Source organism: Panthera pardus, unplaced genomic scaffold, assembly GCF_024362965.1.
Source record: "Panthera pardus isolate Hobbes unplaced genomic scaffold, ASM2436296v1 HiC_scaffold_12, whole genome shotgun sequence".
In the NCBI taxonomy this organism is placed as follows: domain Eukaryota; kingdom Metazoa; phylum Chordata; class Mammalia; order Carnivora; family Felidae; genus Panthera; species Panthera pardus.
In genome coordinates this window covers 86,419,021-86,443,647 of record NW_026526677.1, presented here as the reverse complement: position 1 = coordinate 86,443,647, position 24,627 = coordinate 86,419,021, and the positions used below count along the sequence as shown (strand labels likewise).

Here is a 24,627-nt window from a genome sequence, read left to right as displayed (position 1 = left end):
TAGTATTTGCCTATCTGCCCAGGGTTCTTCAAGGATTAATAGCAAGCTTGTCCTCCAGAACCCCTAGAGAGAGGCATGCCGGCAGCAACAAAAGAGAGTTTAGCATACTTTTCTAGATTGTTCAAAGTTGCAGTATCTACCTTGCAGCACATTTGGAGTCTGAACCCGGCTGCCACCCCTTGACAGGATCTGACTGGGCTACTACCAGCTGAGCTAAGTTAGAAGGGGCTGAATGCAAATAGATTTCAAGGTGTGTGTGTACTCATGCACATGTATGCATGTGTGTGGGCGTGTACATTAACTATTGTTTTTCAATAATCTGATATCTTGTGCTAATCATCTTGACACTTTTCTGCCATCAAAATCTGTCAAATGATCGTCCTGATATATTCCTCTGGTTTAACTCTCATCAAAGTTTGCAGTGTTCAAGAGAAAAGTAGAAAAGGCCAGCGGTTTTATTCCCATTTTAGAGACAGAGGGGCTTTTCACTACATGAGCCTGAGGAAGTGTAATTCATCTTAATCACTGAACTTGTCTCATGTGATGACATCCATAAGCCCTTCTTCCCGGGACCTCATTTGCTTTGAATATAAAATAGGGGTCATGGTGTTAATTTCTTGCTCTTAAAACACAAACCAACGTCAAGGTCCAAGTACAAAAAGGGAAATATAAACCAAAATGCATAAAGTGGTAGCCCCAGTCAATGCTATAGTCTAATATGGAATGCTGAAAAAAATCCAAGTCATGTGTAAGACTAGGGGGTCAGCAGGGGCGTGATGAAATGTGGGAGATGAGGGACAAAATGGAAAAGGCCTGACTCCATTTATTTAAGTAAAAAGACTATGAAGTCCAGAAAATGTAAGAGAAAAGCCAGTCCATTACAGGATCCTGTTCCGAGCTCTATTCTTGCCATCCCCCCTTTTGACCTATGGAATCCCCTCCGTACCTCTCTTAAATTCTACTTCAGAAGCTTTAATTCTCATTTTATTTTCCTTTCCTGCTTGTCATATATGTCCTTCTGCAGCTTTGTACCCCTCTATTCCAATGGGCAGACACGCCCGCTTCTGTTCCTCCCCCCTCTCTCTAACAAGCCTAGACTGACAATTTTGCCAATAGTTTTCATATATAATAACTTAAGTGCATCACTTTCCTACAAACATGTTATCATTAGAGTTCAATTCTTCTGCTCCTAGCCTTTGTGCCGGGTAAATATATTCCTCTGACGTGTGTTTTGGAAGATGGCTCCATTTTATGCATGTGCCATTAGTGCCAATTGCACAAAGCAGAAACACAAATTACCTGCATTCTACAGACATATCTAATAACCTAGACACCATGGACTGGCATTCACTACAGCCTCCACCTCTGTGCACAAAACTGAAAGGGGAACACCCAAACTGCCTATTAATTTAAAATGTAGGTAAAGTGCTGTAGGCGCTGAACAGCACTTAGGGGAGCTATGGCACAGCATTGTGCTCCGAGCTGTGCCCTGGGTGTGAGCCCTCCCTCCGGAAGTTTGGCTCAGGGGCCAGTCTCTTTGGGGAGATCTAGGACTGGGGACCTTTGGACCCTGCCAAGGCTGAGATTAGTGTTGAAGGGACTCCCCACTGGAGAGGAGCCTGAGCAAGGTAAACAACAGGGGAGCCCAAAGAAGGGTACCTCCTGGTGTATAGGACACCTGGAGAGGCTGTGTGGGTTTTTCCCACTGTGGTGTTCTGTAAGATTCTCTTCCAACTGCTTTTATTTAGGCAACTCTGTAGTCAGCAAATCAGCCTCCCCTGGGGCTGTTAAATTTAAATCAACAGGGTTTTCAGGGGAACAAATATTTATAACAAAGAACCTGGGCTCCTCCAATGCCACCTACTGTCAGACTTCATGAATTTGTTAAGGGCACCTAAAGATGTGCCTCCTGGGCCCAAGGGGAAAGAAACACAGGCCCCCTCCCTATATGGGTCCTGTAGCCATGGCTCCTCTGGCCTGGAGCTTTTGGTGAAAGACATCTTCAGATAGCAGCATTGTAGCCTCAGAAAGGGACAGGGACATAGCTGACTGGGAGACCCAAAGGCCTCCAGAGTTTAGCTACCTGCAGGGCTGTAGCCTGCCTTTCCCAAGCCCCATTCCCACTCCCTCTCTCTCAGGAGCCCCTCAATTGGTGTTTCTTTGAAGACACCTTATCTTATCCTGCTCAGAATTTCTCCAGGTTTGGAACATGTCACAGTGCTACTCAGAATTGGATTCTTGATGCCTTGTCACACACACACACACACACACACACACACACACACACACTTACACTCATTCATTCAATAGGAAACATAGAGCCAAAGAGAATGGGAAAACCTGTCTTTGTATTTCTTCCTTTCTCCCGATTAAAAAAAAATACATTTTCCTTATATTTTTCCTCTCTGGCCTTCTCATATGATTTTTCTCTTTCTCTCCTGTGCCCTGTCCTGTCAGCCTTCCTGTTTCTCCATCTTGACTCACCCCCCTTTGCTTCATTCTTTCTTTCTCTTTTCTCTCATTTGTAATGAGGCTGCTCAACTGCCGGAGGGTCAGTGCCATATATCACCGAGGGATCAGTGTGAGGGCCACATTGACAAGGAAAGCTGTCATCAAATTTTACAGCTTCATATAAAATGCACTGTCCATGGCAAGGACAGAGAAGGGGCTGGAAGGGCACAGGGGTGGTTTGGGGAGAAGCAGGGAGCCAGAAGAGAAGATCTATAATAGGTGAGGGGGGAGGTAAATCTATGTGTTTTCCACAAAAAGGCATTCATGGAGACCAATCTGCTCTCCTCTAACCCCAGACATGTCCCCAGAAGGCTTACCAGGAGGCCCATCAGTTAATAAGAGCTTCAGTGATGGAATGTCTGTGTGGTCCATTGTATAGAGCCACAGAGATAGCTGATCAGAGCTGTCTGAGTGCATGCACACCAAGGACAGTGTTATGGATGTGACTTGCAGCCATTCTTCCTACTGGTCCCGTCCATAAGCAAAGCTACATGCATATCCAGTGTGTCCCTCAACAGGTGTCTGTGTACCTGCCAGGGGAACAGCTGGTGTTAATTGCCACTGAGGCTTAGCAGGAAGTCCCCTGTCCTAAATGCATTAACAACCTGGGTGGGCAAGCAGGCCAGCCCACATGAATCACTTGGAGAAGCACATATGACAATTCATTACTTAGACTGAAGTTCCTGCCTGCACAGGTCCTTCTAGGACCTTTCCCAAGCCAGAAACTAGGAGGTACAATAGGACTTTGCTGTGTACAGTATGGGTCTCTTGACCACCAGAGGTCCAGTCCCTGCTCTGTAGCTTACTATATGATCTTAGGCAATTTATTAGGCTTCCCTCTCCTTGTGTGTAAAATTGATATATTCTTGACATCTCTCTCACAGAGTGGTTGTGCAGATGAAACAGGACAGAGTGTGTAAAGTGCACACTTGGCATAGCTCCTGGTGCATACAGGTGATCCATACATGTTAACCATTATCACTGTGTCACACACCTTTTTTCCTTGCCTACCCCTCCCAAATGTTCAATCTGGGTAAACATCTCTAGTCTCTGTCCCCTGTCTCCAGCTCTGGGGCCCTGCCCTGCTTGCTTCAGACCTTGCAGATGGTGGTCTTATAAATGCAATCTCTGCTTCTCCTCACCCCACTCTCCTATGGGCAGCTATGGTCTCAGAACACAGATCTGTGTACATCCCTGTCCTGTTTGAAACTGTACCTAAATTTTTATTACAGATCCCTTAGGGCAACAACACGGAAGGCCCTTCATGAAAATGCCTTTCCTCACTTGTCCAAGATTTTTACAGATCTGGTTCTAACCCAAGCCAACTCTCCAGCCACTTTCAATATGGTTCTCAGCTTTAAGCATCAGGAAAATCTACAGAAATTCTTTTTAATATTGGGGTGAGCGGGCCTTGATTTACAAAATTCTGTGAAAAACATCCACAAGTGTGTCTCATGTGCATTTCAAGCTGGAAAGCACTACCACTGACACAAACATACCCTGTCTTTGGCCACACCCTGTCCCATTCGCCTTTGTGTACCCAACCCCCAGCACATTGACTGTCACACAGTAGGGATGCAAAACATGTGTTTTGGTAACTGATAGACTGAATACGTACATAAAGGATATTTCCCATGAGACCTGAGGGAAGCAGACTGAGTCACTGGCACCTACAGGACTCAGGGAAATATAAGAGGGTATCGTGTGCTAGTAGGTAAGTGTGTGTAGACAGAGATTGGGGCCCAGGGTGGGCAGGGATGTGTGCGCTGTTGGCAGAGGAAGGGACACAGCCCAGGAAAGAGGTAACATCCCATTTTTTTAGTATGTCAAGTCCCCAGGAGCATCCCTGTGTGATGTGAGGGAGTGGGGGAGTGAGTGTAAGTGGGGGTTTGGCCATCTGTGTGTGAGAGCCAACTTATGTGGGTGGGAACAGAAATACAAACAGCCAAGATCAAGAGGATCCTGAATCTATCAATTCTTCCTAGAAGAAAAGTCAGATGGGTTTGAAATGGTTGGTTAGAGAGCACAGTGAACAATTGCAGGGAGATGGAAGGTCTCTGTCCTCAGCTGTGGAGAGTAGCTTCTTAGTAGCCATGTGGTGAGTTACAGGGGCAGTGCTGAGGGTGACAAGAGATGCCAGCACCAGTTACTCAATGTGGGAGATAAAGGTGGCTCTTTTTTTCCCTCCCTTCCATCACCCCTTCTTCTCTGTGATAGATGGGGACTGAGCTGTTTGAGGTATGCAGAGGCTGACAAAATGAGGCGATCAGATTGGAAATCAAAGCTCTCACCAAGGCTGGCAATGTGCCGAGACTCTGGAGCTACCACCCATGGTGGGGGCAGGAGAAGGGGGGAGAAAGCAGCTGCTGTTGTTTTCTCCCTAGGAGTTGTTTGGGGTTTTACTTTTATTTCTCCCAAGAGTAGAGGAGCTGAGGAGGGTAGCCAAGGTAGCAAAGGAAGAAAAGGAGAGAGATGGCAAGAATTGGAGTGCACAAGGAGAAAGAGCCATTCCAAGGGACGAGGAGAGAGGGAGGCGATAGGCAGAGGAAGGAAGGTTTCAGAACATTTCTTTTTCTGCTTTTCATGGTTGTGGACTTTGCATCTTGTCTCCTTGCCAATTGCCCCTCTTTTGTTGTCAGAGATGCTCTCTATGATCTGTAAAATGTGTTTTAACGTATAATTCCTGTGTTTGCTCTCTTGACAGGTTGGGAAACTGAGGCCCAGTATACGCAGGGCACTTTAACTTGCTCATTTTGGTTTCTAACTCTCATTCCTTTGACCTTAAAATTCCAGAAAGTATCCCCACATTCATCTCACAGGATGGAGAATGTATCTGTTTCTTTGCTTTTCTGACTGCTTCTCCCAGGATGCCTCTACCACAAACTACCCCACAGGGCCCCTGAGCCTGAGTCTTATGGGTTGACTCTGCCCTCTGCTGGATCAAAAGGTGGAAAATGAGGTAGAAAAGGAGACTCATTCCAGAAAACATACCCTGGCATGCTTCCCAGGAAAGCCTTTGCTTAAAGCAACCTGAACCCTAAATGAATACAGTTCAATATGCCTGTGATGTATTAATATCCTGATAAGCTGGTCAGAGTGTGTTTCTAAATAGACCTATTACATAAGTGGCAATAAATACCAGCCATCTCTCCCCTCTCTGTAGTTTGTGCATAGAGAAGGATCTATAGGGTAGGATCCCAGAGTAGTGCACACAGAGCTTTGGCAATTCTGACCTTCAGACTGATGGTGAGTCCTGTGCTCCTTATAACACAGGTCCCCCGTGACATTCACATCACAGAATTGTGCCCTTTGCCCGCCGTTTTAATGACTTTCTATTTTGTTTTACAACCTGCAATCTGCTGCATGTCCTGGTCAACAGTATCTATCTTTTCTGCCATTGCTTGCTGCCTTGGATGCTTTTATGGGCATTGATTCCCTTCACTGGTTCCCCAAAGAGGTTCTTTTCCTTGAGCCAGAGCGTCATTCCAGCGGATTACAGTGTCTGCCACTCTGCGCTCCGATTTATTGCCATCCTGGGTTTTATTCTCTCCTACACTTGCAGCCAAGCCTCATTCATTTAGCTTTCTGGGGCGAGCAGAATAGAAGAAGTTGCTATTAATAGGAGAAAGGATGTCATGCCGGCAGGCTTAGTGATGTCTAAGTTTATGGTCTGTAAGTTCCAGAGCCTGGCTGTGGCCTAGATCCCCTTTTCTTCCTCCAAGTGACTGAACTAAGCAGGATTCTCACAAAGGAATGGACACTCTGAAAGTTTTACACTCTTTACAGGCTTTTGTGGACATATGACATTCTTGTTTGGGGGCAAGCTCATCTGGGCATCCTCCACTTTCCCCTGATTGTGACCATCGGTTTGCCTTTGGGCAGAGTTGCAGAAGTCTGGGTGCAGAGGGATGGGGAAGAGGGAGGAGAGGAGAAGCACATGAAAAATGGCACACCGGGTCCTTTTAGGGTGGTTTGCTTTTTAGGTTTCCTAGACACTAATGTATGTTAATCTAAGTGAAATCACTCTGCGGGTTTTATTCACTTTGATAAATATGTTTACTAATCATTTATCACAAATCAAATAGTAGAGCGATTTCTAAACAATGTCCTACACATAATAAATGTCTTTTGAATATGCATACAAAATGTTACATATCAACTGTCACTTCCTTCAGCAGAAACATTTAGGAGCTACTCCAAGAATACAGAGAGCAAATGACAGAGGCTGCCTCTTCAGGGACAGTTCTCAGCTCATTGTGGACTGTCCCCAGGTTGTATAGATTTATATCTCCTTCATACAGGAACCAGGACCACAGAGCATTTTTCAGTGGGTTATAGCCTTGGGTTTTAATTTGAGGAGTTCGCCCAACCAGCCTGACTTGCTGGGAGATCACACAGGCACAGATAGATAGTGGAGGTTCAGCTCTAGACAATGCTGGCAGGTTTCCTTTGGCATGGATTTGTGGTATTGGCCATGGAGGAGGTCTCTTTATAAAGCACTCCTGGGAAAACACAATCTGCAAAGAAGTAGCATGTATGTGGGGATGGGGGTGGAGTAGACTCTATTTGGCCATGTATTATAGAAGAGAGGTTTGGAGGTCTTCATATAGGGACTTGGTATCCCAAACTATTTGCATTCTGAATGAGCAATACTGTGGAATCAACATGGCTATATAAAAAGTATAATTACTGTTGGGTCTCTAATGATAGTTTAGAGCTAACTTAGAGGGTAGTTTTCCAGCCTCTTACACATGTATTGATTCAGAATGTTTAACTTCACCTCCAGTAAGATAAGAAAGGGGTAGCAAACAGACCCCAGGTGCCCGAATCCAGGTCTTTCTATTTCTAAATGAGCCCTTACATGAGGATTCTGGAAAACTTGACCCAATCACATCCACTTCCTGAATTCCTATCCTCACTTTTAAGACAGGCAGGAGAAATATAATTTAAGATGAAATTCCTCAATACAGACCTTGGGTGGGTTTTCCATGCCTACTTAGAAGTTAGGTCAAGATTTGGATCAATCTACAGCTTTCTGTCTGCTCTACTGCAAAGTCATTGAAGGAAAGAAAGGCTTGTTAAGAAATGAAAAGTGGATTTTTGTTGTGATTGTCCTGTTTTTTTCTTACACACACACACACACACACACACACTAGTTGCCTGCCTCCACCAGTCATTTCAAACTATGGTTCCTATGACTATATTAGCAAGACAAAGAAGAAGAATGTAAAGAGTATGAGAGGTACCTGAGGCATATGGCCACAACCCTGGGAAACAGTGTAAGTTATGTTGAGACAGTGGTATGTCTTTTCCCACCCCTTCCTGTACCCTATTTCCTTTTCCTGAATTTTCTGGCGCCGTTTCGCTCAGATTATTTATTACGAACAATCTTAGCTCCTGTGGATAACATATTGCCATTCATTTTCTCTTTGGGTGTTCTGTTGATCATTGAACATTTTTTAACAGGTTTTGATGAAGCTAAAGGTACCAACTTGCATCCTATTCTTAATGAGAAGAACCTAATTCCAGAGACTGCTAGGACTTGGGGAGCAGGAGATTTGTTTCAACATTAAATATTCTCAAGAGAAAGGAGCCCAGAAGTGACTAAATAATAGGAAATCATCTTGGCAGATGGGGCCACTTGCATCTAGAGATCATTTGATGTGTGGGGGAGGAGGAAAGAAACAGAGCTCAATTATGAGAACTGGTGAGCTTTGTTTGGGAGATGTTAGGGGATGCCATATAAAGTCACAAGATTTAAAAGAGTGGACTCTGTTTCCCAAGTGAAAGGAAGGGAAAGGAACTACATTTTCATCCTTGACTTTTTTTTGTGATTTTCTTGATAATTTCAGTGAAAGGAGCAATCATGTTGCTAATTTTACTCCAAGCATTTAAATTCTAATTAATATTATTTGATTCTCCTGTGTCCTGCCAAGGTGAAAGAAAAATGCTTTCTTACACCTTTTATACCCTCTTTCTCTCAAGAATTTGCATAAGAAGTGAAATCATGTTTGCATTTTTTGCATTTCAGTTGCTCTCACTATTCTATTCCACTTTCTATTCTAACCTCCTAACCTTCCCTCTCTCTGTTCACCTTGGCAAAGAGAGGAACACTTACAGGTTTCAGGCAACTCTGCCTATCAGAGAACAGGGAATATGTTATGGGGGAGCAAGCAGCAGACCTGAGGAGTCTTGCAGAGCCGGTTGGCCTTGAGAGATCACTTTGTCTTGTACAGATGAGGAAACTGAGGTCCAGAGAGGTGAAATGGCTTGTCTACAATCACACATTTTATAGTCCTGGGTCTGGGGATAGAGGTTTGTCTCTGTGTCCAGCTTTGTTTTGATGATTCCATGAGATACGATTATATGTGAAAGGATTTTGCATGCTGTCATGCACAAGGAAAGCTTGAGCTCTTATTTGTCTGGTTAATTAATAAAATGCTCTTATGAAATATCTGATGCATCCTTTCTCCTCATTTTGCAAGCTTTTGTGGAGCCTGCACCGTGGCTTGGTGACTTCTAGTTAGGGGGGCTCACCAGTGCTACCTGTACAGGCATGTCAGGCTCCTGGCAGCCTGGCATGAGTAACCATGGAGAACTGTTGGAAAGATTCCAGTATTTGGGTTGTGCCTGAGGCTAGCTATTGTCTCAAAGACACCTGGTTTAAGATAGATGCCTGCTGCAGTGTGACTTCACTTCAAGGAGCAGATATTTACTAACTTACAGTGATAATGGACTAGGTACCATGGTAGCACAACAGGCCTGGGGGGGGTGTCAATATAATAAAGATAAATAAAATACATTGGCCCTGCTTTACAACTGCCATATGGCTTGAAAAATTATGTGGCAGAGGTAGGCAAGGTGCTGGGGAGCGTGGATGTTAGTGCAGATGTGGTATGGTGGAGGGAGTGTTGTAAAGGAAGGTGTGTGGGTGATGAGGTATGAAGGGATGTTCTAGGTGGAGGGGACAGTATGTGAAACTGGATGCCACGCTGAGGAATCTGCAAGAAAACCACAATCACCTGCTGTGATGTGGCTCCAGTTCAAGGTGGTGGGTCTAAATGAAGCCAGGGGCATCCTGGCATGTCATTCTGTAATATTGCAGCTTCATACCGAAGGCTTGGGAACCATTGAAGGGTTTTGAACAAATGAATCCAAAATTTTGCTAGAAAGAGGCAGAAAGAGGATTAGCTAGAAGGGTTACAGCAGGAGGCAAGAGGCCAATTAGGAGTGGGTGGTGCTACCTACCATCTGGGTGACTCCAGATTGGATCCCACCCCCAAGCAGCACCCTCTCTTCCTGGTCTTCCAAGGGTGGTCAATTTGAGTGAGATTAGACAATGATTTGATTTTGCTGTTGAAGGGTCAAGATCAGGGAGTACTTTATGCAGAGAAAGAACTAACTCTCCTACAGAGCTACCAGAATCCCTTCCTACAGAGATCAGTTAATAGAGAACACCACCAAAGGCACGGAGAGTTTCTGTAAAGGACTTGGATAATTATGTGCCCAGTGCCAGTTGAAGGAAATTACTGCAGAAGCAGCGGTCGAGGCAGCCCTGGCACTGAGAGGACTGAGTCCCTGGGGAAGTTTTTCACCTGAACCCCATCACTTCCCCTCCGTCTTTGCCTTCATCATCAGGGCTGTGCCTGACTATCTGCTAGCGTGTGCATGTGGGATGTGGGCCAGTGAAGGAGAATACTCCTCTCCTCTTCCTCCTCCTCTCCTTTCCTGCTTTGGTTCCCAGGGTGGACATTCTGCTTTCAAGGTTAAAATTGGACCTAGTCTTCTGTGTGTGCCCCCTGTTTGTCATTCAGCTTCCTGTGCAGGTCCCCTACTTTCTTTCACTTAAGTAGGTATTCTCTTCTTTGTATCATAGGCTTCTAAAATATAGAGAGTAAGGAATATGCTTTGTCTTGAAGAGTGTGCACTGCATCTCCACAGACGTGGAAGCACTATAAGTAAATGTTTAATGCTGAGCATGGTGATGCAGACATGCATTTGGTTACGTGGGAAATATGAAGAGAGGGGGCGACTGTATTTTCACACAGAAGATTTGTAAACATTAACTCCTCCTTGTTCTTTAAGTTTATACTCTTCCTTAAATACCTGTTTTGACCCTCATGATAACCAGAAGAATTGAGTGGGCAAATTTTTCCCTGTGGACATAGGAAAACTGAGTCATACAAAGTCTAAGGACTCAGGCTTGCCGCAGCAGATTAGATAATAAAACAAGGACCCAGCTAGTTCTGCTCCATGGAAATCAGGCCAAAAGCTCTGGGCATGATTGCTGCTTCTCTTAAATATGAACATGCAAGCTGAGGTTATACCAGATAAAATATACTAATTCATGGCAGCTTCCAGATGGCAGAGATCTTGTTAAAATCTGAGTAACACCCAGTGTATTGTCAAGCTTTTAGAATATTCATTACAGAATCTCTCTTGGAATCCACTAACCCCCAAAATCACTATTTTTTTTTTTTAAATCTTGGTTTAAGGAATCAGGAGATGCAGATTCTCATCCCCAATCTTTCTTTCTTTCTTTCTTTCTTTCTTTCTTTCTTTCTTTCTTTCTTTCTTTCTTTCATGTTTATTTATTCTTGAGAGAGAGAGAGAGAGAGAGGAGTGGGGGAGGGGCAGGGAGACAGGGAGACAGAATTCAAAGCAGGCTCCAGGCTCTGAGCTATCAGCACAGAGCCTTGATGCAGGGCTGAAATTCACGAACCATGAGATCATGACCTGAGCTGAAGTCAGAGGCTTAACTGACTGAGCCACCCAGGCACCCCACCAATCATTCTTTAACTGAATAGCTGCATAGACCTAGGCTTACGAATGAAGTAACTGTATAGACTTAACTTCATTAGATGCTTACCTATAGGTTGGTAAACCATCTCGCAGGTCCCTCTGCATACCAAATATTAGTTTGTTAAGTTCTCAGCAAAGGCACCATTTTTGCAAGACTTTCCCTGACCCCTTAGACCAGTATAGATTCCATAACACCCATCTATTTTCTATATATCACCCTATACCATCCTCTCATAAGAGACTCATAATGTGCTTTTCTTTGCCTCTCTGCTGCATGAGCAGAATGTCTGTCCCTGTCTGTCTTGTTTGTCTCTGTATCGCATTAAGTGCTAACACAATGCATGGCACAGAGTAGGTGCTCAGTGAACACTTGTCAAATGAATGAATAATTCAATAAACCTATTCTTACCTCAGTTTATCCATATCTTTGGAGTAACAACTATAAGTGAGAGGCAAAGAATGAGAAAGAGAACGGTAAGCCTGATGATAGGATCCTTATGAGTGCAAAGGTTTTTATATGGGCTTGAGGAATGGATAAGAATCCTATTCTTAACAGATATCCTTTAACACAGTCCCTCCTGTCAGCCCTGTTTAACATGATCCTGTCCATAAGAGAACGTGTGTTCAGATATGTGGTGCATGAATAAGACCCAACATATTAGAGAAGGGAAAACCTTCTTTAGAAGGGGACACCTCAGGATTTACATGGCTTCTGGCAGTGGCTGGCTCCCCGCCTCCACTGTCTTCTTTCTCCTGCATTGCTCCCAAATGTGATTTTCATTATGCCATTCAGCTCCCCCAACCCCATAAAGAGAAGTTCAGTGCTACACATGAGAACATTCTAGGCCATCTACAAGCTGACTGCAGCCTTCTTGCATCCCCACAGAGCCCCCAATTTTATCAGACCAGACCCTAAGCATCTTACTCCATATCCACATTCCTATCTTATGACTCCATTTTCTTCTTATGGGGGATACTCTCTCACCTCTTCTCCTTTGATGTAGATGTATTTCCCATTCCGCATGAGCCCAGGGCTCACTCCCTCCATGAGATTGCCAGTGCACATGCTCTTCCCCTACCACCAAACACCTGAAATCCTCACCAGGTGTCTCTAGTACTTATACCTGCCTAGCTTGTATTCCCCTTGGTGGTAGTGTCCCTAGATGGTCCCCACTCCCAGTTGGCTCTTCTTGGCTGCAGGCTCTACTTGGCCCTGCCCCATCTCTCCCTGGAGCCCAGGATGCCCCTAATGCCTCCCACCCAGTGCCTGATTACAGAGCAGTCTGCACCCCTTTAGCAGCTTTTTGCAGCCTCTGAAGCATTGCCCTTTCCTTAAGAGTTTCTCCTTCTGATCACAAAACCTTTGTGAGAATTACAAATAGGGCTGTCTCACTTCTGGAGCCCCAGAAGCAGGCCCTGGAGATGGGAGTTTGTATTGAAGTGACTTATTAAGGAAGTACTCCCTGGAGAAACACAGAAAGAGTGGGGGAGTCAGGGCAGGTAAAGGCAAGAAGCCAAGTAGAGCTGCAATTTCAGTCAAATATCCACAAAGGTGGCTTCAGTCAGATCTGCAGTGAGACTCTGGCAAGTAGAGAGAGACGGCTATCCCAGTCCTCCACAGTCAGCCCCTGCTGGCTGCCCTGAGGGGGTGCAAGCTCCCAGACTCCTCCAGCTCTGTGAGTGAGCACACAGGGGCTCCACAGCCTAAAGGCAGACCTGCAAAGAAAGACCCAGATGTGGGCTGCTCAAAGCAGAAGCACATAGAAACTTGGGAGAGGCACAGAGATGATATGATAAAAGCGACTCAAGGGAGGTGGGCCGAACACTGGCTAACTGCCATGTCCTGCCCAAGTAGGGACATTATAGAGAATGCAAGACCCAGAGACCCAGACGCTGCTCATTGCCTCCCTGCCCCACGATTCTCTGGCTGCATGCTTCAGATCCTCATGGCACACTTGCACAACTCTGCTCTGGAGACCTGGTCTAACAGGAACTGGGAGACCCCTTACCTCCAGGAATTAAGGCAGAATGATAGGTGTGTACTTCCCTTAGGTGAACACACTTCAGAGACATTTTTCTAGGCATTTCCTTCTGGCCTAGGAAAGGTACTTTTAAGGCTTCCCACAGTCCTTGGTACATGAGAATGACTGAATTGGCTAAGGGTGCCCCTTGGCGCCTTTTCTCTGCACCCTGGCAGCCCCCTCTGAGCTCCTCCCTGTAGCCAGATTCTGTTATCTGAGGAAGAAGGCAAGAGGGGAGGGGTGGGGCTGACGCTGGTCCGGGGACACCTTTAACAACAAATCAGTGTAAGAGATTAGCACTCTACTCAGAGGGAGTGCCTCTAACAACCAACTGTCACAGAAGGATGAAGAAATCTGACAGGAAATATGCAAACAGTGAGGTCTTCCACTGGGATATTGAGGATTCCGAGAGGCAGCAGGCCCCCCCAAGGCTGATCCTTCCCCCGGGAGCTTTTGTCTTTCTGGGGGATATGTCCTGCCCCCCCCCCAAAAAAAAAGTATCACCTCTCATAGATTAACTCTCTGGAGAGGTCCAATTAGCTCCTCTCCACTTAATTATTTTTACATTTCCTTGTAGTGAACACTGGTTTTCTGGACCCTGGGGATACTTTCTCTTCACAGGCCAGCAGAGGATGCACAAGTAGAGAAGGAGCCTTGCAGCTGCTCTGGCATGTACCTCCGCATTGGTTCCGTTCTTCTGTTCCAGCTTGGTCTCAGCTCCCAAGTGGTGGAAATGGAGCTTCATAACCTGGGAGGAAGCCAGCCTGTTTATCACTGGCCCTGATTCCCATGGGGGCCCTGAGCAGTAATTTGAGACACAGTGGCATCACCAAGAGGGGAAATAATGTGTGGCCAAGGTCACGTAGTAAGAAAGTAGAGAAAGCCCCTCCAACCCAGGAGCTCTTTTTGTCATGCTACATTTCATTGGCCTGTTCTTCCTTCTGGTGCACCATGGGAGTTTAAGATAGCAGACTATCTCTTCCACCGTAGAGGAGGAAAAGCTATGGCCTCGTTCTGGATTGCTTTCATTCTGACTCCTTCTTCCCTGACACAGGGTCATATGTGTACACAGTCTCCATGGTGAGAACCAGGTAGAAACACAGCCTGGTCTGCTGACTAGTCAGAACTGCCTGGGTGTCAGGCATGCTCATTGGTGGGAAGGAAAATGTCAGCTGTGATTGGTCTAGGATGTGGTTTTGGCCTCCTAGGCCACAAGTTCTTCCCATCCTGGGCATATTTAAGTTCTAACTATAGCAATTTTCACCAGTTATGGGAGAGGCACTAGAGACAGGATCCAGGCCTGGGGAAGGATTTAGAGTTGTCTCAAGAAGGAATTAGAGTTGGAACTAGTCCCAGATATGAAGCCGCACTGACTTCACCTGAGGCTGACTCCTAGGCACAAGGCCAGCGAGGCTGGTACATCTTTCTTAGCCACTCGAGGACCTGAGCCAGTGAGGAGGTGGGTACTTCCAGACCCTTTTTCCTGCATGACACCAAAGGTCTAATATGTGCCATCCATCTCAGTTCACCTGAGTGAGTCCTGGCTTTCCCAGTGTCATTGTAAAAAGATATCTAGACTGGATAATAATTAGAAGTGTGCTTTCTACTTACACCTGCCAGTCTGGGCCCAGCTTCTCCAGGATGAAGCCCCATCTTGAATGCGGCTTTCCATGGAGTGGCTGATGAGGACCAGGATGGGAGACAAAGAAAAGGAGAAAAACAGATTGCAGACGGATTCATTTGCTGGAATTGGATTTCTTCTTCCCAGCCCTTTCCATGCCAGGAAGGACCACCCATTGGAAGACAGAGACAAGCTCAAGTTTGCTGCCTTTTCTAGCCATTGATAATTTTTTGAGTTAGCCACTGCAAAGTTCTTCAGTTTGATTCTCTGGTTCCTCTTGACTTCAGGATACAAAACAAAACAAAACAAAACACCCAAAATCTTTCACATAGTGTAGTGCACAATCAACCTGCAAAAGTCAGGGTTCCTGCAGGGAAAAAAAAAAAAAAAAAAAAAAGATGGCATACTCAAATAGAGTAATTTGAGGAGAGTTTAATAAAGTGGATATTTACAGAGGTGGAGCCAAAGTGTAGGAAAACTACAGGGATAGTCAAGACCATAGGGCTAGTACAAGAGGGGATCATTAACACCTACAAGGCTGAGGGAATTAAGGAGGAGGTCATAGCTCCCACCAGAGAGAGGGGGCTGTGTGGAGAGGTCCACTGGCTAGGATCAATCATCTTTGACCGAGGGAATTGACAGCCTGTGACAGCCCCTCTCCTACCCCCCACACCCCATCTCCTGCCAATGCTTCCCATCAGCCAAAACCCAACGGGAAGCCGGAGGAAATATCAGTCTGTGGTTGATCTAGGTGACACAGAAATAGCAGTGCACTCACTCAGTGGACTCATCACCTTTAACCCATCCTGTCTAAATTTCCAAACTTCTACAAATATATGAGGATTAAAAAAAATGTTTATTTATTTTTAGAAAGAGAGAATAAGTGTGAGAGGGTCAGAGAGAGAGAGAGGGAGAGAGATAAATTCCCAAGCAGTCTCCCTGATGACAGCATGGAGCCTGACCCCACAAACCGTGAGGTCATGACCTGAGCTGAAATCAGGAGTAGGATGCTTAACCAACTGAACCACCTAGGCACCCCTACATGCCAGGAGTTTTTTTACAGCTTCATTGTACTTTGCTCATTCTCTTCCTGCTGCCTGAAAGACTATGCTTGCCCTCTTCTATTGAGCACCTCCTTCTAACCTTAATGGCCACCCCAACTCTCACAAGATCCAAATTGCCCTGAAAGTAACCAAGGGATGTGTGGAGATCAGTCATAGGGGATTAAACATTTTTGCAAATGATAGGCAGTGGGGACACAAAATCATATTTAAAATTGGCCTTGATAGGGGATAGGAATTTGTTTACCACACAGTGAAGAAGGGCATTCTAAAAACAGTGGGTTACTGAATCCTACAAGTGAATAGAACACTCAGGTAACAGAAGTAGTCCAAATACCAGACACACATCTTGCCTAAAGCAGTGGGAAATTAGGTGAGGCTTTGCAGGAGATCATTCACTGGACCCCAAGGTCAAATGGCAGATAAAGTCCAGAGTGAATCTCCACTGAACTTTTCCCTCAGCACTTCTGGGTTCTCTCCCTTAGGAAATGTTGGTTTCCACCAAGGAGTTCAAGAGACCCTCCTCTAGGTTTAGACAATTTTGTATATGTTAGGGAAAGGAATGGTAATAATAATAATAATAATAACCTTTTGGATGCCTGACTTTGGTCACCTATGGAAAAAAAAACTCCATTGATTTCTTCTGTGGTTGTATGACATGATCAAGATGACTCATAGCCCACAGTGTTGCATGCATGTGACAGTTATTGAGTAAGGAAGTGGGTTGTGGGAGCAATGGCTTACAAATGTGATGTGACCAGATAAGCAGTTCCAAGCCTTCTTCAATATTTGAGTTTGCACTGGGTTTTTATCACTAGAACAAATCAAAATCTTGTGCCATTCATTTCAGACAAGTCATGGCCCACCTCACTCAGCAGTTTTTGAGGTGATGCTACTTTCTTTGACTTAGGTGGATAGGGGTGCTTATGTGGAACACTTCTTGGAGGTCTACAAAGCCAAGCCTTCTGGATTCATCTTCAAGACATTAGTGAAATGGAAGGGCCTCCACTGCATCGAGGGTGGTGTCTGCATTTTGCATTATAAATTCATTATAAATGATGGGCAGAGTAGTTATCCTCACAACCTGGGCCTTTCCTGGACACAGTCTCCATGATCTTTTACTTCTGAAGAGATTGTGATAGATGAGTGATCTTAAACAAAAATTAATCAGTCAACAGATATTTATTGAATGCTTACTAGGGTACATGAGAAAAATAAGGCATGGCCGTTACTTTCAAGAACTTACCTTTTAATCAGTGTTGCAACATCACATGGAAGACGAGAAAGCAGTGTGTATAACATTGTATAATCACATTGTTTGTTGAGTTTCTAAGTGCAAAGGAATCCATTTAGATGCATGGGTCCATTTAATCTTTTCATTAACCCCATGCAGGAGGAAATGTTATTTCCATTGCAGATGAGTGAAATGAAACTTACTGAGACTTGGCAAGCACAGAGCCGGGACTATGATTTCTGCAGTCTGACTTCACAGCCTGTTCTCATGGCTCTTCCCACCCACCCTCAGACCATAGCTACCCTCCAGCAGTGTGGGATCCCAGGGTAGCATGTGCAAGCTAGAATTCATCCCTGGTCCTTCTCCTAGGACTTCTGTCTCTACCCAGGAATGGGCAGTGTTGTCATTTTCATAACTAAGAAAGATGTTATAGCCCATATCTGTTTTTCTTTTCAGTGTTAAACAAAAAACAGTAGTAATTGAGGGATTCAAGTCCTGTGTAAATGGAGTGTTAAGTTCAGTGTTTTTGTCTCTGTATAGCCCAAGATAATTTTATAAATATCAACCTGAACTTAGACTCCAGTAGAGTCAAAATGAGCAACCCTACTAAGGAAGTCTTCTCCTACAATAAAAGGCTAAGGTACCAGTGATGTCTGAATTTTCATCAGGTTGGTGATAAAGCATCTTGCTTTGCCTGTTGGTTTTCCCCCAGGAACAGATCTGGAAGACACACATGAAAACTCCATGAGGCTGGGTGTCGGTATTTCTCAGCTGTCCACATTGTAGTGATTCTCTGTGAAGCTTGTAGTTAGGGGTGGGGCACAAGCCAAAAGCTCAGAGGAACCAAACTTAGGGGCAGCTGGAGCATTTCTGTGCAATAAGAGGAGATTGTGACCAGGTGCTGTGAAGGGCGGAAGCTCTTATTTCACTGTAGTCTCAAGCGTTGCTTAAGATGTGTTGCTTTTCAAAAGCAGTTAAAGGGCCATTTGATAGAAGGAATGGTTGGATTACCCACTGTCTGGATCCATTATAGTCCTCAGATCTTCAGGCGGGTGTGTTTAAGAAAGGCCAAACCTGGATTTTTCTCTCTTTCTGCAATAATCCTTCTCTTTATTTCAGTGCTCTCTTTCTCCTTAGAAGATTCCAAGAAGATGCTTTTGCTCTATTTTTCTTACAATTTCTAGACACACACTCTCTGTCTGCCTTTCTCTTTCTCATTTCCTTTTAGATCCTAAAGTAGCTTGAGACCCTGAATCCACACTCTTATGATTCTATCTCTGCAGCCCCTCATCCTGGGCTTGCTTAATCATTGTTTGCTGTTACTCTATGTATAAATGCAGCAAGTGTAATAAAGCCACTATTCATCAGCAAGAGATTAAGGACATAGAGGGCTGTATTTTTGGAGCTTTGGCACAATTGTTGCAACTACAGAAAATGACAGGTATGACAGCTTTCCCTGCCATACACTGCGCTCAGGTGCAAGGTACAGCATAGGCATGTATGTCTGATCTTCTACTCAACTATATGTGAACATTTTCATCATCAAAGAAAATACATTCCCAATCCATGCAGGCCACACACCCTGGATTTTCTGTATTCAAAAAGATCAGGTCTGCTCTTTTTATAAAGAAATTTCTCCAAGGAAAGGAGTAGGGTGCAGATAGACACATAGACTGTGAAGGACACTGGCTCATCAGTGAAATAATAAACAAGCATCTTTCCCAGGCTCTGTATGTCTGTTTGGATCCTGCCAGGATATCTCATAGGTCAGGCCATGGGCTGTCTGTAGGAAACCAGGAGGTTCACAGGCCTGGTAGGAAAGGAAGGCCATTCACACAAACACTGAATGCTGATGGCCACTGGCCAGAGGGCTGGGGGATGGAAATAAGTGATGGCAGCATTAAAGCTAGAAGACTGGAGATTTCAGAATTGAGAGATAGATGTTTGAAGGTGGGGAATTGGGAGTTCCAGGGATCCATTCAGAAGGCTTAGGTCTATAGATGTTGTTTCTCTTCGTATGTCTGCCAGGATGGTGGAAAGGATGCTCAGGTTGGGAGCTTAGCATATCTCAAGAATGCAGGGAGAAAGGAGAGAGTCTATCAAGGTTTAGGCAGGGTACTTTCAACTCTTTCTGTCTCTGCATCTCCCTTCCTGGCCTGTCTTATCCTGACCTGTGACCATTTCCTGATAACAAGTGGTCGTTGCCATCTGTACTTGCCTGGATTAGGGAGAGTTGAGTTTGAAGCCTTCCCTACCTTTAATCATACAGTTAATTACCTTCCTGAAGGACATGAAATATCGTGATGTGTTTGAAAAGTCTTTTGTAGATCTTTGTAAAGGACCATCTCTGCAAAAAGGGAACCAGTTGATGGAATTTTCCACCCCAGTCTTCTACCAAACCCCCCCAACCAGAGCATTCTGACTGAGGGAGCAATTATGCTTGCTTTTCTTTTTTTTTTTTTTTTTTTTAACCTGGGAGAATTGTCTCCTCTGCATTGTTGTGAAGATTCGATAAATGAGACGGATAGATGGGGACAGGTATGAGGAGGTGACTGTAGTTGGCTGCCAAGTTACCTTTGTGATCCATCTCTGCAGAAGCCAGCATTAATGCCGTGGAGACTCAGCAAGACTGATATCCAGCAGTGACAGTTTGGACATCTAAACATGACCTTGGATGTGCCCAAAACCACAGCTGAAGCTATGCCAGCTTTTCAGTGTAGTATATCACAGGGGCCGCATAACCGTGCTGGAAATTGGCTGTGTTCAGAGCATTAGTGTATCTGCAAATGAACATCTTTGGCCCTGTACGCACAGTGCGGTGTAGTGAGACTGCTTCGTTTCAGTCAATTTCCAATAATTAGACACTCACAGGAAGCCCACGACTGTCCTCTAGGATTCATCTCAGAGAGGCTGTGAGATGCCCCATTGCGGGCATCAAAAACAATTATTCAAGCTGTGCAGAGGTTGCTGATCAGAATTTCCTGCACCACGGCTGACCATTCACCTGGTGTCTGGTCAAATTTTAGTTGCTAGAGGAGAAACTAACTAGGACTCTGCTTTTGGCTTTCCAGAGCAGATTGGTTGCAAGGAAGTTCTCTCCTTTAAAGTAATGGAAAACTGTTTCAAACAAGGGTCATTTCCTAGTGCCTACTCACTCTGCAGCTCTCATTTCACCAGAAACCAGATGTCTAAATTAATGGCTTTCAAAAATGTGGTCTCCAGACCAGGGAGGGGCCAAGCATCTGTATTTTATCAGGGTTTGCTGCTGATTCTATTGCACATTGAATTTAAATGTTATATAGGGCACATATATATATATATATATATATATATATATATGTGCTTATGAGGGCTTATGAGGACATTCAAGAGCACCAAATTTGAAAACAAATAAAACTAGGTCTGAATTCTGGGTCTGAAGCTTAATACCACTGTTATTCTACTAAATTCAGGTATTTTTTTTTCAATCTGGATATTTTTCAACTCAATTTAACTCCATTTGTAAACTGGAATTAATAAGTGAATCTACCAGGTTTTTGAGATGATAAAGTAATCTATATAATAGGCTTCCATAGCACCGAGTATACAATAATATGTGTTCAGTAAATATTAGCCATGAATATGAAAGTCTATTTCTCTGCTTTGGATCCAAGCAAAATGTAGAGCAAGGACCACTCTTAAGGTAATTAAGACACATAACATCCCAGGTGTATTACTAGTAAAGTATCCTGTGGAGTTTGTTGTTCTTCAGGGATTTCAAAACACTGTGGTTCCAAATCCACATTTCAAGGGAGGCAACCTGAGAGGAAGAACATCAGGAATGTCTGCAGGGAACCTAAGGGAAGGGATGGCATCAGGCACTTCCTTGTTGGCCATGCTTCTCCACCTCTCATTTGCTCTCAGAGTATTCTAGGTATTGTCATCAAAGCCAAAGGAAGTCTTGAAGTGCATTCTAGACCAGCCCAAACTTCACATGTGTTATCTTACTAAAATGCACATTCTCATTAGTTGCATCTGAGGGAGGGACAAAGTCTCTGCATTTCTACCAAGCTCCCAAGGGATGATGATCTGCTGGGTTTCTGACCACACTTTCACATAGTGAGGTGCTTAGCTGAGTGCTTCCCCAACCCTAGTGTACATATGTTTCACCACTAGATATATTCAACTTAAGAAATGCTCTAGAGCCATCAGCATTGGCATTATTTGGGAGACTACTAAAAGTTCAGAACTAAAAGTTCAGGAACCGCCCACCTCCAGGCCTACCAAATCAGAATGTACGTTTTTTTTTTTTTTTTTAATTTTTTTTTTTTAACGTTTATTTATTTTTGAGACAGAGAGAGACAGAGCATGAACAGGGGAGGGTCACAGAGAGAAGGAGACACAGAATCTGAAACAGGCTCCAGGCTCTGAGCTGTCAGCACAGAGCCCGACGCGGGGCTCGAACTCACGGACCGTGAGATCATGACCTGAGCCGAAGTCGGACGCTTAACCGACTGAGCCACCCAGGCGCCCCAGAATGTACGTTTTAATAAGATCCCAAGAAGCGTCATAAGCACAATAAAGTCTGAGATCAACTTAGGGTATGTATTTATTCACACATAGCCCTGCATTCAGAAGGACCCTGCATATGGTTAAATTCTCTGTTCTCAGTTTCTTCAAATTCTTAATAATTCTTGAACAAAGAGCTCTGCGTTTTCATTTTGTACGAAGCCCCCCAAATTATGTAGCTAGTCCGGGACACATGGCTCCATACCAGTGTTTTTCAAACTTTGGTAGGGATATTACCCAACTGGAATGTTGTTAGAATTCTTATTTCTGGATACCCAAAGCCTGAATCAGTAGGATAGGAGGTGAGACTAAAAACCTGGAACAAATCCCTCATGCAATTCTGATGCAAGTGACCCATGTCCAATTCCAGAAATATTCCCTTGATCTTCCCTGGTAGGTAAGATCTTCCATCATTTACAACCTGCATTGTCTAGAAAACACAATGAACAACATAGAACTTGCCGGACACCAGAACAAAGGTGTTTCTAGTTGAGCAGCTTTCCCCACAGGCACTTTCAGCAAGGCTCCCCACCTGTGCCTGAGTGGCCCTGCAATGATCCTGTGACATTTACACAAGTACAAGCAGAAAGGATGCACAGTACAGGATATCTCATCTTGAGAGGACCACCCGGGGAAGCTGGTGTGCTCAGTGGCAATTCTTAGTTTTTTTTGAGAATTCAGCAGAAGCAGTCATCCTTCCCCACTGAACTCTCCCTTCCCTTGAACATTCTGAGGAGACCACGGGACCAGGAATTAGATGACCTGGCTGAGAGGTTTGTCACTTCCTAGCTCTCTAACCTGGGCAAGTCACCAGACCCTTCCAAATAGTGGAGTCCTGATCTTTAAAGTAGACAATGGGTAAGATCATCTACTTCACAGATTTGCTGCAAGAATCAAAAGAGACAGTGTGGATGTAAAAGCTTTTTGTACACTGCAAAGGAATATATAAATTTGAGGCATCATTATACATACTGAGCTACATTGCTATTTCCAGCATTATAGTTAGGATCAGGACACTATTTGTGAATTTTGCCCAAGGCCATAGAACATACTTGGTGTATTGAGAGAAGGAAATGAATACAGACAGAGAGATGTGATTAGGACTTGGCGAGAGAAGCTGGAAAATTTGAAAGTGTAAGGAAAGGGAAGGGAGCTTCCACAATTTGGGGACTCCAGATGCAAAAATAAAAAAGACAAAATCTATTTTTACATGTGCAAACAGTTTTGAGATTTTAGAAAATGTCTTTAGTCTCACAGTAATTGAACATTTCTGCCCCTGGGTATAATGAAGATGAATAGCAATGGTGGTGGTCCATATTTAGTTTTGACTTCAGAAGCCTTCTGTTAGAATTCACTATTCTGAGATAATGTTTAGGAGTCAAAATCTAGGTCTCTGATCTGGCATATATTATCTGTGTGACTTGGGAGAAATATTTAGTTTCTTTGTTCTTCCATTCCTTTTACCAACAGAACCTTGCTCATAGGGTTGTTATAAATATTGGATGACTTAGTACTCCCCAGATGCCTACATCATGGGAATCCTTAAGCAAAGGGCGAGCTATGGTGCTCAAAGGGCCTAGCCACTCTGGGTGTGGAAGATGCCTCCAGTTGTAACTATTGAATAGTAATGACTATTGAAGTAGGCTTGTGCTTAGGTGGTTTAAGAAGCACTGGGCTGTTCAAGGCCCAGAAATCTCAGATAGTGTTCTGAGACAATAATCTTATAAGACTTCTGTTTCCCCGTCCCAGAAAATGCCAACCATGACAAATCAAGCAAGATATGCGTATGTGATGGTTCCCATTTCTCTCTGATCCCTGGACTTAACCGTCTGGTCTTCCCTCCAGGTGCACAATTGACAACCGGGTCACCCGGGTGGCCTGGCTAAACCGCAGCACCATCCTCTACGCTGGGAATGACAAGTGGTGCCTGGACCCACGTGTGGTCCTCCTGAGCAACACCCAAACCCAGTACAGCATCGAGATCCAGAACGTGGATGTGTATGACGAGGGCCCATACACGTGCTCTGTGCAGACGGACAACCACCCAAAGACCTCAAGGGTCCACCTCATTGTGCAAGGTAGGCGTCGCTTGGCTGGATGGTCTGGATGGATGGCTGGGAGAGCCTGTGTTGAACACTTTTTCTGTGATCTCCAGCAGAGATACATTCAGTTTGTTCCATCTGGCCAAGACAACAGGACAACTAACTGTCAGTTTGTGGTTAGAAGCTGAATTTTGAAGTAAGTTTTAGTGTTGAATAGGACTAGGATTTTTTTGTTTTTGTTTTTGTTCCAATAATATATCTTCTCAGAAGATTATCTTCTAATTATTGCTTTCCTTGGCTTTTTTTCTTCCCTTAAGTTTTTTTTTTTTTTTTTTTTAGGTTCCATCCAGTTCTAGGCCTGCTTTATTTTAAGACCAGTGTTTTAGCTCTTCTGGCACTTCACACGTGCCATACCCTGGAGCAGCCTTCAAGAAAGCAGAGTCCATCACCCACACTCTGAATGCCCACCTGAGACGTGTCCTTCACAGCCACCTCCATTGTCTCCAGCTTGCCTGTGTCTCTCATCTCCCAGCCCTGGGTTTCTGATGCCACATCTCCCTTTTAATAACCTGCATCTGATTCACTGTGTTTGGTGGCACCCCAAGTTCCTGCCCCCAGATTTTTAGGCCTATGTCAATGTTCTGGTTTTGCATCTCTCTTGGTTCTGCTCTGGATGAGTTTTTCAGGCCCTGGGAATGATGCCTACCTATTCCCCATGAAGCAGAACTGACCCTGGGGCATTCACATGACACTTTACCATGGTGGGCAGCTCTTAATTAGGGAGTAA

The 24,627-nt window shown here is 44.5% G+C and overlaps 1 protein-coding gene across 6 annotated transcripts in view; it reads left to right on the top strand.

Moving 5' to 3' along the window:
- Positions 1-24,627, top strand: part of NTM (neurotrimin) — a 939,421-nt gene that overhangs the window by 745,101 nt on the left and 169,693 nt on the right. For all 6 annotated transcript variants that reach the window (XM_019421437.2, XM_053900251.1, XM_019421438.2 and 3 more), the window contains one exon: positions 23,644-23,876. In XM_019421437.2, coding sequence (XP_019276982.1) covers positions 23,644-23,876 — 233 coding nt within the window. The remainder of the gene's footprint in view (positions 1-23,643; positions 23,877-24,627) is intronic.